This window comes from Motacilla alba, chromosome 1A (genome assembly GCF_015832195.1).
Source record: "Motacilla alba alba isolate MOTALB_02 chromosome 1A, Motacilla_alba_V1.0_pri, whole genome shotgun sequence".
In the NCBI taxonomy this organism is placed as follows: domain Eukaryota; kingdom Metazoa; phylum Chordata; class Aves; order Passeriformes; family Motacillidae; genus Motacilla; species Motacilla alba.
In genome coordinates, this window is record NC_052031.1 from 58,618,718 (window position 1) to 58,632,083 (window position 13,366).

At 38.9% G+C, this 13,366-nt stretch overlaps 1 protein-coding gene across 3 annotated transcripts in view; it reads right to left on the reverse strand.

The window, feature by feature from the left end:
- Positions 1 to 13,366, reverse strand: part of BRAF (B-Raf proto-oncogene, serine/threonine kinase) — a 77,062-nt gene continuing 63,696 nt past the window's right edge. For all 3 annotated transcript variants that reach the window (XM_038155705.1, XM_038155704.1, XM_038155703.1), the window contains 5 exons: positions 13,216 to 13,334; positions 12,307 to 12,438; positions 9,549 to 9,683; positions 8,563 to 8,716; positions 1 to 2,937 (listed from right to left, as the gene is read on the reverse strand). In XM_038155705.1, coding sequence (XP_038011633.1) covers positions 2,915 to 2,937; positions 8,563 to 8,716; positions 9,549 to 9,683; positions 12,307 to 12,438; positions 13,216 to 13,334 — 563 coding nt within the window. In that variant the 3' untranslated portion in view covers positions 1 to 2,914. The remainder of the gene's footprint in view (positions 2,938 to 8,562; positions 8,717 to 9,548; positions 9,684 to 12,306; positions 12,439 to 13,215; positions 13,335 to 13,366) is intronic.

The window sequence follows — 13,366 nt, forward strand, 5'->3', positions numbered from 1 at the left end:
CTTCTCTAAACAGCAGCCGAACAACTTGCACATTCCTCAGGGAAATAAAAATAAAACCAAAAACAAAAAAAGAAAAACAAAACTACAAATAAACAAACCCCAATAAAAAAACCCCAGAGATCATGTGTTACTTATAAAGTGCTTTGCATGGACAAGGATAGCAATTTTCCTTGTGCTTTTCCTACAGGCTCAAGAAGCATATTGTAGACTAATGGGTAATGAATCTTCACCAAAGTAAGTTCATTTTAAGCAAAGATAGAATGAAGTTCCTAACAGAGAATTTTCTGCCAGCATGACTTTGTGGAAGGAAACAAGAGCTTTTAACAAGCTCTGTGAAACAAATGAGTGTTGAACCACCTGTCCATACTTCTCTGTTAACAGCTTTTGAGAGAACCTTGACCTCAGTATCCCTGACAAGTACAAATGGGGCCACAGCCCACAAAGGGGCTGGAGCCAAGCACGAGGTGAAAGGAGAAGCAGGGACTCCTTTCCCCCAGGAGCCTGGATCTGGTAAATGCTCTCACCTGCCTGCTGCCACCAGTGGCTCCAGGCTCCCTCCACCCCTCAGGTACTGGCCTCAGATGATCACCAGGGAGCACTCCAACTGCACCATCTGCTATCACTGCTATGCATCAGCTTCTCCACACTGGAAAGTGGCTATTGCTACTTTTTAAATTCCTGCCAACCTCATTAAGGTAAAAACCTTACAACATCTGAAGACCCACAGCTGACAAGAAAAAAATTTGTGCTTTTTTTTTCCTTTGTTTTTAAAATGCGTCCTGTACACAAAATCAATTCTGTTCATGTACCAACATGAATCACTTCATTCTTGTAGTGACTATTAAGTCATTCACTATTGCTATCTTGCTAATGTTTGTGGAATTAATATGAATACACAGTATTTCAGTTTTAATTCCCACTTCAGATCAGTCCGGTCCCTACAGCCCCAGTAAATATTTACTGACAAACGTAACAGACTACCAGCAACACCGCAAAATTCCAGGGTATTAAAAACACCTTCTACTTCTGATGTGCTTTTCTCCCTTCATCTGGGAGCAACCTTCTGCAGACAGGAACAGTGCCCTCTTCCTAGGGAGGGAAGGACAGCACCCTCACTCGGTACATCCACATTTAGCATGGACACCACATTCACACACATTTAACTCCTTCATTTATTTGTCATGATTTTGTTAAACACTCCCCACCTCCTCCCAGCAAGAACCTCTCTGCTAGAGGGGGGTCATTTCTCCTGCTTCACCTGGAGTGGTACAGGGCTGATATGAATCAAATTCTGGAAACTTCTGTCTGAGCTTGAGTTTCTTTCTAATGTGGTCTGCCTTGCCTCTGTACAAATAATTTACAGGTAATACCACATACCAGAGACCTCTGCAAGCAGATCACATCACGAGATATTCTACTAGAGGTAAATGATGTGCAGAACTCTATGAGTTGTTGTTTTCCCTGACTGGGTAACTTTTCAAAAAGCTACTAACCATTTGAAAACCAGGACTGGAGGACAGGAAAACAAAGCACTCTAATGGAGACACCGCCACCTTCGTCCTAGTTTGCAAAGTGTACAGAGGGGAAAGACAAGCAGAAGGGAAGAGATGACAGGGAAGAAAGCAATGAGAGGAGGAGTAGTCAGCGTGGATCCAGCAAGTACCGTTTTGTTTTGATCTAACAACTTGCCATAAGGACAAGATGCTCCACATTTACACACACACTTATCAGAGGACGTTTAGTTAACAGGATAAAAATCCTTTAAAAAAAGCTCTTGAAAGTACCAAAACATAATTTTTGGAATGTCTAATTCTAGGGGGGGATTGTATTTGAATTCAATTCAACCTGAGAACTTTTTTCCTCATTTATGAAAACATTACATATTGGTAAGGTACCTGGCATTAACCTGCACCCTCGTTTAAAATAAAACTTTTAAAGTAGGTACACACACCATTCACAGTCTGTATCAGGATTTCTACAGACTTTAGATGCTGCAGTAGCATCTTTGATAAATACATCGTATCATATGATACAAAAAAAAAAAAATAAAAGGACAATCTCGCTACATTTTTTCAAGCTTCAGTTTGTTGCTGGACCAGCAAAAGAAGGATCCACCTAATCCTTCAAAAAGATGTTGTATATGCACACACCAAGAAAATACTGGAAAAGGAAAAAGGTTAAGGATGGTGGTTGTTGTTTGTTCTTTTTAAGAAGTGGTAAAGTAAATCTGAAAAAAAGGTATGACAGCATCCCCTTTTCCTTCAGATGAACCTCTCTGCCTTCAGAATAACATCTCCAGCTCCCACTGCCCCACACTTTCAATTTTAAAGGAATAAACCCCACCAATACAGACAGATTGAGGCGTTTGACACTGTAATACAGCGAAAAGGGGATACTGCGTTGTCCATAAATCAGTAAGTACACCAGGAAAAAAAAAGGATCAGAATGGAAAATGATTCTTTGAAATGAGCACTCATCAGACGTTCAGGCTCTGATGGTTACGCTGTTAGAGGGAGAAAGGCGGCCGGCAGACCATCCAAAGCAAGTCTCCTAAGTTCAGCAGCAGCAGCTCCGTCCCCTCGCGCCCGAGCACCACAGTCACACCATGAGCGCCCTCTCCTCTCCTCTCTCCTGGGAATGATGCCAACGGCACAGGCAGCCACTGCAGGTCTCCGAATGCACGTGGTGGTTTGTGTTGAAGGAGAAACACTGGCAGCAGAGGACTCTGGTTCCCAAAAAGGTACTTTTCCCCATTGTGTTGGACTGGTGGTTCCATTCTGCTCCACTTTTAAGCTTATGGATATCTTTTCTAAATTACTTTAGGTTTTGCGGAGCAGAATGGAGTTTTGATGTTAAGAAACTGTAGGAACACAAGACTTTAAATAACAGAGTGGGTGCTGCCATGGTGCTGTGGCTACTTGAACGCTGCAAATTCTCCTGTAGAGGGAGGACAAGAGCTTGGTTTAAAAAGGTGATTTCAGTTATGAGACTAGTTGAACATCAGGCTGAATATAAAAGATGTTAAAAATGCAAACTGTTAAAATTAAAGCACAAGAGAATACACAGTGAGAGAACATTGAATACAGACCCAGCATATTTAACCAACAAAGGATTTCTTGAAAGCAAGCCATACCCATTCTTCCCAAGAAGGTGAAAGTTCAAGCAAAGTCTAATTCATCATGCATTTGAAAATTAAATGTGTCAGCTTAATTTTACTTTAAATTCCTTATTGCACATATGTCCTCCTGAGAAGCATCAGTTTCAATAAATGCATCCAACTGCAAACCAGTTCTGTTCTGTTGTAAAACTAATTTAATAACAAAGAACTTTATGAGACATCCATTACCCTTTCAAGACTATATACAGTAAAGTGCCTGAATAAAAAACCAGTGTTACAGAGTGCTAGGATTTGGTTTAGAGACCAACACAGCAACCCACTGATAGAAATATAAGAATGGAGAGATTGTCTACTCAATCCCAGACCAGAAATTAGGCCTCAATAACAGGGAGCATAACAATTAAAGCAACTCCATGCTTCCTTCAGAATTACTGAATAAAGAATAATTACATGCAATGCTTTCACATGTGATGATGTCCTGAAATCCTACATAATTTATTTAGTGTCACCATGCCATGAGACAGACTCGTAGTCCCACTTCTGAGGGGATGCAACTATGGCACAGAGTAAAACTGCTGCCTGAAGTCTTTCAGGAGTTTGACAGAAGACTGAATAGAAGCTGAGTCTAAGATATTAACCCTCTTAATCCTACACTTTAGCAAAAAAAAAATTCCCTGCTACCCACAAAGAAATTGTATTCTACAGGTTTTTTAGTGAGGGGTGTCTAACTAAGCATAATCAAAAGGACTAAGGAGAAAGAGAAAAGAAACATATATATAACTTCCCCCTGTTGAGTTTCATATGCATTTTGGGTTAGTTTGCAACTTTCTTGACAGCACTTCTCAGAGCTTCCCTAATACTGAAGGAGTGATAAGCAGGCACAAGAGAGCCTTTGTTCTGTTCAATAGAAGGGTCTTGAATGCCATTACATTCAAACAACTGCTCCCTATCTGGTGTCCTTCCATCTTTTCAAGAGTGATTGTATTGTTGGCTTTGTTTTTTTCCTCAAGATTCTTATTCTAAATACTGGAAACGAAACAGAAACATCCCTGCAAACAAAATTCTAGGCTTAGAGTGCTAATTCTGTGGAATGTCTTGCTTTACAAAGAGTAGAACCAAGAAGAGGTCAGCTGTCTGCACTAGGAGGGGGAAGAAAAGAAGCCTGTGAGGAACAGCTGACCCAGCTCTAAGGGAACTTGAAGAAAAGCAGGGAAAGGGCTCTGTGCCTCATAGGAAATGACAAGGGAGTACACCTGAAGTGCAAAGTAAGGGTGGCACAGGGAGTTGTGACAGGCCTCAAGCTTTATGTGTCTTTACAGACTGTGGTGGCAGGCTTAAGTTACAATGAAATAGAATAAAAGCTTCATGATGGATCTAATTGGCTAATTTACTAGTTCTACCACCAGATGAAACACTTGCCCTAAATACTCTTAATATTGGATAATGTTTTCTTCCCTTTTTTTGCTACATTTCACTCACTTCCCAACTCTCTTCACAGTATCTTCTAGAAACACCTCAAGTTTTGTACATGTTTTCTTGTAAGGGAAGGACAAAAAAGTGACCAAATATTGCCTGTGAGGTCAACTTTTAAGTGACATTTATGCTTAGCTACACTTACAAAACATGCTCTATTTAATTTATTTTTCAGTCTGCCTTTCTAAACTGGTGATTAAAGATAAATTTATAAAAAAGAGATTGCTCTCTCATTACTCATCTAGTCCTTCTGTCTACTTCTGGTGATAATTCAGATTTTAATAGTCATATAGGGACTTTTGGAAAAAAAAAAAAAACAACAACCAAAAACTTTTAGTTGGGAAAGAACAATGGAAAAACAGGACCAGAAGACTTCTTTGAGATAGAATGGTAGCTTTAAAAGGGTAATTTTCAGACTTTCCTGCCATTTAAACAAAACCTTAGCAATCATATTTCCTTTGACAAGCTAATGCTAAATCTCCCCTTTCAAAATTCCAGTGTCAATCTGATCTCAAATCAATAGTAGACCAAAATAGTTAACATGGTCATCTAACAAGGGGATTATGTTGGCTGAACATGTGTAAAATGAAGTTGCCAGTAACAGCTTTTCCTAGGTGAGGTATGTACATGGCTATACCTATCCACACCAAGCTATGAAACCACATGCTTAGCAACTTGCTCCCAGAAAAAAAAAACCCAGATATTTATATTCATTGTGAGCCAGACATCAGAGGTGCTTTTTATCAAGCAGAACTGCAGATATTTGCTTTGACTGGTAGCAAAGCAATTTCTTTCCAAAGGATGGAAAGCATCTGAAATATACACTTCTTACAAAACCCTTTCAAGTCAGCTACTACAGTCTTTTCATGCTTGTCTCATGCAGAGCAAGTGGAAACTGTTTTAAATGCACACTTTCAAAAAAAATCTCTACTAGAAAGATTATCAAGATCTTTCCTGTTGCCTCCAAACAATGTATGACAAGGGCATCTTCTGAGTGAACCTGCTACCCCCAACTCCTGGAAGGATTTAAGATGCAGCTACCATTCTGTACTCTCACAAATTTGTAAGCTACCTGAATTCATGGGGTTACTATGGTATACACACATCCTCTTAACTGTACTCCTTATCCTGGGGTAGATGCCAAGTTTCTCGCAAGAATCATAAGGAGAAGAATGGTTCCCTTCCAGGCTGTGCCAGCCTTAGCTACTGAACTAGAGATTGACTGATTTATCCTTGGGAAACACCAGATTCCAACACCATGCCTGGTTTACATTCACAGACACAGAAAAAAAAGGAGGTAGTTTTTTGGATCTTGTGCTGATCTTCTGTATGGATACTATCAGCTGAGTAAGTAAAAATTTGGAACATGTTGAAGGTACCAAAACAGACCGTTTCTGTACTGATATGTACAGAAGCGAAATAAAATAAAAAGGAATCTCACCTAGTATAAATTACTCCTCCAGAAAAACCTAGGATCCTACAGGCATGTTTTCTGAACCAACAGTTTTCTGTTTCTAAACAATATAGCTGAGTTACATGTCCGAGAACTCTGACCCAAATCTCCAAGTGTAGTTGGGCACCTTCAACCCACAGATATTCCCAAATCTCATTGAAGCAGCAATTAGAACTTACAGAAATGAGACCTCTAAATGTCTCTATCATATAAAGTTAATGACCCACAAAACAGCCTCCTTTTAGGCTTCATAAAATGTTTAGTGAGAAGCTAAAACCACATTATGGCCATGGAACCCAAAATGCTCAGTAAGAACAGGTGACACAGGAAGAATGCACTGACCATACAGCAGGAAATGGGGCCAGATGTGTCTAAGGATGGCAGCAGTTTCCCCCTGTAATTGTAGCTCGGATAGCACAGATGAACAATCCTAACAACAAGAAGGATAACACTACTCCAAGGAATAATTGTTTTGAACTGATCTGGCAGACCTGAACAAGAATAAACCTGGGCAGGGCAATGGGGATGGTTCTGCACTCTCTGCAACTCCCTGTGTGGGTAGGACCTTTCTGTGTGGGATGCTCCATTTCCAGATTCTGCAGGAGACCCAGTAGCATCCTCTTGCTCTGTCCTGAATACCACACCCCACAGCTTTGGAAACATTTCTCATGACTGCTAGAACAGATACATAAAATAAAGAATGAAAGAGGAAAACAACACTTCAGTGGTGTTTTCATTTTAAGATAAGCCTGCCAAAATGAGGTGAAGCTATGAGGAAGATGGAAAACAGATTTTCTAAAACAGTAACAACTTTTGTCCTCTGTAAGTATTTCTACAGAGAGAGATTTAAACAGCTAAATTTTCTTGACTAAGAAAAGGAGAAAAGTTTCAACAGCAGAAGCCAAAAAGACCATTATAATCCATCCAGAAAATGTAAAAATTGCCTATATCTCCTCAAGCTCTCTAAATCTGCTTCCCATTTTAAAAGGCTCAGTTGCCAGACAGCAGTAAACCAAAACATTTTGGAATTCCTGATCTATTTCAAAAACGTATGGCTAGCAATAGGCAAACTTCTCCATAAGTATGTAAAGTATGTAAATCAGAAGCCACTAGGAACACCCCTGGCCCTTGAGGTCCTAACAAGAGCAGCAACAGCTTGTTTCCAATGCAGAGTAATCTGTAAAAATGAACAGCTCAGCAGTTTAAACCAAGTAAAACCGCATAACTCATCTCAAAACATACAAGAACACTGTCTGGTCTCACATCTTTTTTTTACATCTGACATTAAAGATTGATATAACCTAAATCACTAACTCTGGTGCACTTGTTCTAGAGCAACGATCTAGAGAAAAATACAGTCTCCAAAGTGAAGAGGATTTTGGTAAGGTGTCTAACTTTCTCAGTAAAGTATCTATTCCAACTGATTCACCTCTGCCTAGTCAAACTAGCAGCTTTTTCCATCGAAGTGAAAAAATCCATTTGTCACTGAAGAGAAGATTGTTCAGTGTATTCTTAACAATAATAAAGTAATTAACACTTTTCATCTTAACAAAATTTGTAGTATAACACTGATTTCCATTAACAAAACTGCTTTTTCAAATCTTCTTTTCCTATTACGGGTGTTAGCAGCATTTTTCCTCTTAAAGCACTTGGTCATGCTTGAGATTTAAAATGTTTTTATAAATTTTGAAATCCGTACTAATTGAAGGATACAGGCACCATTACTAGTAATAGCCTTGCAGCTTGGCAAAAGCACATTCAGAATTTCTTCTGCGTTGCATTGTAACAGAACATTTGGAGATGGTGTAAACTATATCAGGTCAGAATATTTAGAGAAAAATGGAATATAAAAACCCATTCACCACTTTTCTGTAGAAAAAATGTTCTCCAAACAGTACTACTTTAAATTTCCACTTTCAAGATCAGAGTCACATGTTATTCAGGGCTTTCTTTGGATTCTGTGCTGTATCTGCTCTCTTCTGCTGACCACAATAAAGTTTTGACTGTGTTCAGCCTTGAAGCTAAGTTTATCTTTCCAAGTGTTTCCCACAAGAATAGCCCAACTAAATGAAGAATCTAAAGCTTTCTCCTCAAATATAATGACCTTAAATGAAGTAAAAAAACCCAAAAAAACCCCAAAACAACAGACAACCACAGCTTGAGTAGATTCAAATCAAATACACTCCTGAGTAACTAATTCCAATCAATAAACTAGGCAAAAATGACGCCCGATGACCTTAAGAAGATTTGAGTTTTGAAGTCACTTTTCCCATGTCTCTTATATTGCATTACAGTTCTTCTTGTGCCAGCTGTTCCCAGGGCACTAGTTACCAACAGAGACCCAGTGCTGGGAACACTCAGTGCCCAGTGTTAGGAAGTGAGTCTTTGTTCCTTCAGTAAACCTTACGATCGGAGCTGGCAGAACTGAGAACAAACATCTGGCACTCACAGGACACACCAGCACACAGACACACAGGCGCACGCTTTCACATTTTGGTTCAGTGCACTGGAAACCCACCGTATCCCCCTGCTTGGATGGGTGTTTTTGGAGAAGCACAAGCATATAGACTAAAATCCTCTGTCTGGAAGCCAGCCCGGTTCAACGAGGGCTCAGATGCACTGCGGTGAATTTTTGGCAATGACCGGGCCAGAAGCTCAATGGAGGCAAGAATCTAAAACATAGAAAATACATGATCAAATCTGCTGTTCCAAGGCTGTGACTCTCTCTTAAAACCAAAGGCACAATATCAATTAACTACAGAAAATATTTAAACACATATTAAAAAGGATTTTTAAAATATAGCTTACTGCACTGCACTCTTAAAGTTTATACCCTAAGGAAGCTGAAAATGAGAGTTAGGGAATTTCCCCCTTTTAAAAAGATCAATGTTTCTCTCTAAGCACAGTGAAAACACTTGCTTTTTATTGGACTCCTTGTCTATACCCTAGTACCTGCACCTGCCATTGCTGCAAACAAACCCAGCTCTGCCAGTCTTTTCCTTAAAAATATTTACCAAGAAGTCAGCAGGGGGAGCTCCTTATCTTTTGAAAACGATTTGGTTACATTCAAAACAAGAAAAAAAAAATCAGATTTTTGCCCTCCTCCCCCTCAAGCTTTCTGAACCCAAACCCTCCTCACCAGGCACGATAAAAATCAAGCTCTGTGGCAAAACTGTTTCCCTTCATGAAGCTTGGGGGAGAGCAAGGAGGGCAGGGTAACCATTTCTGAGTACATATACCAAGTACTAATTTGTGTGTCTAACTGCAACTATTACTTTCATTATCTCCCAGCTGAAACTTTCTCCAACATGTAAATACTTTTCCAAATACACAGGTCATTTTAATACCTGTGTTTTGAAATTAAAATGAGCATTTCTATTTAAACAGAACTAACCAGGTAGTGAACCAGGTCTCTTATCAAATGCAAAAAAATTCAGAAGTGTCCAGTGAGTTCACAACTCTGAATTGTAAAGTCTGTTGAGAGTAAAGAGGAGCTTTTCTCACCTGTGGAAAAAGGGGTCTCTCATCTCTTTTCTTTTTTAAGCATTCTGCCATTAGTCTCTTCATAGCTTTGGGACAGTTGCTCCGTACTTTGCTGAGGTCTGGAGACAGGTATCCTCGTCCCACCATGAAAATTATCTTTATTTAAGGGGAAAAAAGATGAAAGAGGAAAAAGCTGAATTGATAAAATAAACAGTCATAAAAGGTGAACATTTTGCTAGACTATTTTGGTTGCAGCAACAAGCTTTCCGCTCCCAGGAAGCATTATCTGGTATTGAAATTGACAAATTTCTTAAGAGTAATGCTTGCTGACCTAGTCAGTACAGAGAAAAAAATTAGATCTTTCCCCCACCTCAGAGAGATTTCTGTGGAACTTGAACACTAGTAAATGGTTACCATTTATAGCAATAACCATCTAAGGAACGGTTGTTTGGTGTCAAAAACTGACAAAAACAAGAACAAGCAAATCTGTGGCAGGAACAGAATGTCTAAAAATAAATATGTAAAAAGAAATATTCTGTTTTATATTACAAATCAAGAACAACTTCACATTGAATGGTATTTTAAGAAACATATCAAAACCCTTCACCTTCTAAGAATTGATTCAGTCACATAATTTTCCAATACATAAGCTTATTCTTGACATCTGACCACCTCCCCCACTCTCACAAAATAAAAAAAGAAAAAAACACCTCAAAAGAAAAAGAGAAACTCCCTCTTCTCTGTAGAAGAGGAGACAGACAGGCTTGGTATTTCTACAGTAATTCTTTCAACATGGGAGGCTTATATTTCCCCTAAGGATAAAACTTCAGCAAAAAACCAAGTAAACTGATAGGAAGCAGGAAAACAAAACATAAATATGGTTAATTATCTCTTGTATATATAAAAAACCATCAAACATCATCATGTCAAGCCAAGGTCATTTGCAATGTGGTTTGAGTACTGCAGTAGCACTAACACTAAAAAGCACTTCCAAACCAGCTAATCAAAGATCCATTCATGCTGCAGCAGTGATCACTGCCTTTTCTGACAACTCAGACAACCCAGCAGGTTTATCACACCTTCTCTCTAATGAAGTGTAACTATTTCATATCTTGACACTGCGAAAAAAAAAAAAATCACAACAGAAAACCCTCACATCTCAAGCATGCTATACATGTTATTTATACTAACACAATCCTAGTCCTTTTTAAACTCTGCTTCAGTCACATTTGTGTTGGCATCACGGAAGAACAGAACACCCCCATATGGTTCCTTTAGAAATCCCTATGTGCTGAGCAGGATTTTGTAGTAGAGACTTGTGTACTGCGTCCCTCATCTCTGCTGTAATCAGACTTCCCATTATCTAGCAGTTGGTATTTTCTAAATAATGGCAGAAGTTGAAATTATTCAAAATTCATTACTCTTTATATTTCAAATAGTTTCTTTACAAATAACATAGGGGCTAATCTTTTATTTTACACTTGAGAAAAGAGAGAATCACTACAAGAACGGTCTAGAAACGTCTCTTCAAGTGAGAGAAACACTCTGAGGTATAACAAGAATGACACTTTGTTCACTAAGAATCTTGGTTGTGTCATAGTAGCTGATGTAAATGCACCAGAGAGTGAGGAATATTTGCAACTTTTCATATAATAGACAAGAAGCAACAAAACTCAACACATCAGATCACATATGTTGGCTTCACTTGCATTTTAAAATTTGTTTCAGCACTTCATTGTAAGCACCCGCATCACTGGGTTCATCCTTCAAATCTCAAAAGGTAAAGGCTAAACAAGGCCTTCTGTTTTTAGAAGGCTGGATCCATCTGGCCAGAAATCTAGACATTAAAGGCAAAACCAAAATTATAAAAAAGAAAAAGAAAACTAAAAAGGAGTCACTCCAAATTTGATGAATTGGGATGAAGTGTTCTGGCAGACAGGGAAACAGCCTTATAAAATGGCATTCACAGATGAAGGTTGCTATGGTTTCAATTCTCAAGTACTGACAGTGAAAAAACAAGGGATGAGGACACAGAAGCAACAAATACATCACTGCTCAGACACAGAACAGTTTACACCAAAGATCTTGATGCACAGATGCTATTTTCAGGTTAGACAGAAATGATGAATCAGGTATGCCTTCCCAAACGTGCCTGTCCCGTGGAGATGTATTACAGCATGTGGGATCATTAAGAGTTATGGAATATTTGTTCACAATTAAGTCATCTTCTTATAGGATCCCCAGACTCTGGGAAGTTATACTGTCCAACAAGCAGGATTTGAGAAATGCTGATATCCTGCAATTCTGTTAGATGGTGCATGCTCTCTCAAAGTTGAAATGAATATAAAACACTCGGTGAGATGACTGCTCCCCTGTTTTGTCAGTCCTGTAGCTGCACTATTTATTATTCACTGCAAGCGGAGGGGTGGAGGAAATGAAGAATAACTGAACACACAAATGGGGGATCATTTTGCCTTTGCAGAACGATTCTAAACTAGATTACTATTAAGTAATCTGCTCTCTCCCTAATAAGTATCCTGGCAACCAGTCGGAAACTGAAAATCTATATTTAAAATAAAAAGAACACAAAAAATACCTCAAGAGAATTAAGTAAATTGTTGCTATGTGGCTGAGGCAGATCTAGAAAATGCAGAAATGTCACCTCGCAGCATGAGAATCAGAAACATTGAACACACAGAACATCAGAAAGTTGACCACCCAAGTCTGAATCAATCTCTGTTTCAGACCACACTTGGCTGAAGTCAGTGCCTCCCCTTACCTGGTCCCTGTTGTTGATGTTGGAGTATGGCAACTGTCCAGTCATCAATTCATAGAGAACAATCCCAAATGCATACACATCCGACTGAAAACTATATGGGTTTTTATCTTGCATCCTAATAACTTCTGGCGCCTGCATCAGAAAAGGCAAGAATTAGTTTTTATTTCTGTGCATTGTGCTGCACCTCACCTACCAGGAACAAAACATGGACTTAACCAGGTTACAGGTGCAAGGCCCACTCTTGCCTTCAGGTGTTACTGAGCCCTACAGAGTGGATGCTGACATGAATCTCAAAATTCATTGCTTCATTTCAGCTTGGTGATCCCTTTTATTCCTCTATGAGAGAGCAAAATTACCATGGCCAAGTTGAGAACGTATTTTGAAACTAGAATTCTAATGACACTGAAAATAATGCCAGCTAACAGAGCTTTTAAGTTTTTCCAGGGAGAAAAAGAAGAAGTGGAGTGGCACAGGAGATTGCAGTATGAAGCAACTCTTCTTCAATCCTTAAAACTTAAGAGCATCTTATTTTTTCCTGAGCTGGTTCCTCTACTCTTTTGCAGGATGTTTTGCAAGGCTTTTCTCACCTTCTCCTCAACCCTAGATTACTGATACATAATTAATTAATTATAATAATTAATTAATGATTCATTTTCCTTAGCCACTATTTTCATTTCAATATAAACCTCAGAATAAAAGATGGAGACACTAAAGTTTTTCTGCTAACTACTGGAAAACACACGCTTAAAGAAGAATTGAAAAACATCATTGACTACTTTGTATTACTGCTTGTCTTTTCCAGCTTAAGCCAACTTTTATGTGTCAGTGTGCCAGAGGGACAGGAGCAGAAAGTTTGGCCAAAGGTAAAAAAATTTGTTGAAACAAGTTCACCACTTCCCCCTTGCTTACCATCCATAGAATGGAACCAGACAACTGTTCAAACTGTTGGGATCCACTCCATCGTGATTTCACTGTAGCTAGACCAAAATCACCTATTTTTACTGTGAGGTCTTCATGAAGAAAAATATCTAAGGGGGGAACGTTAAGGGAAAACAGACAA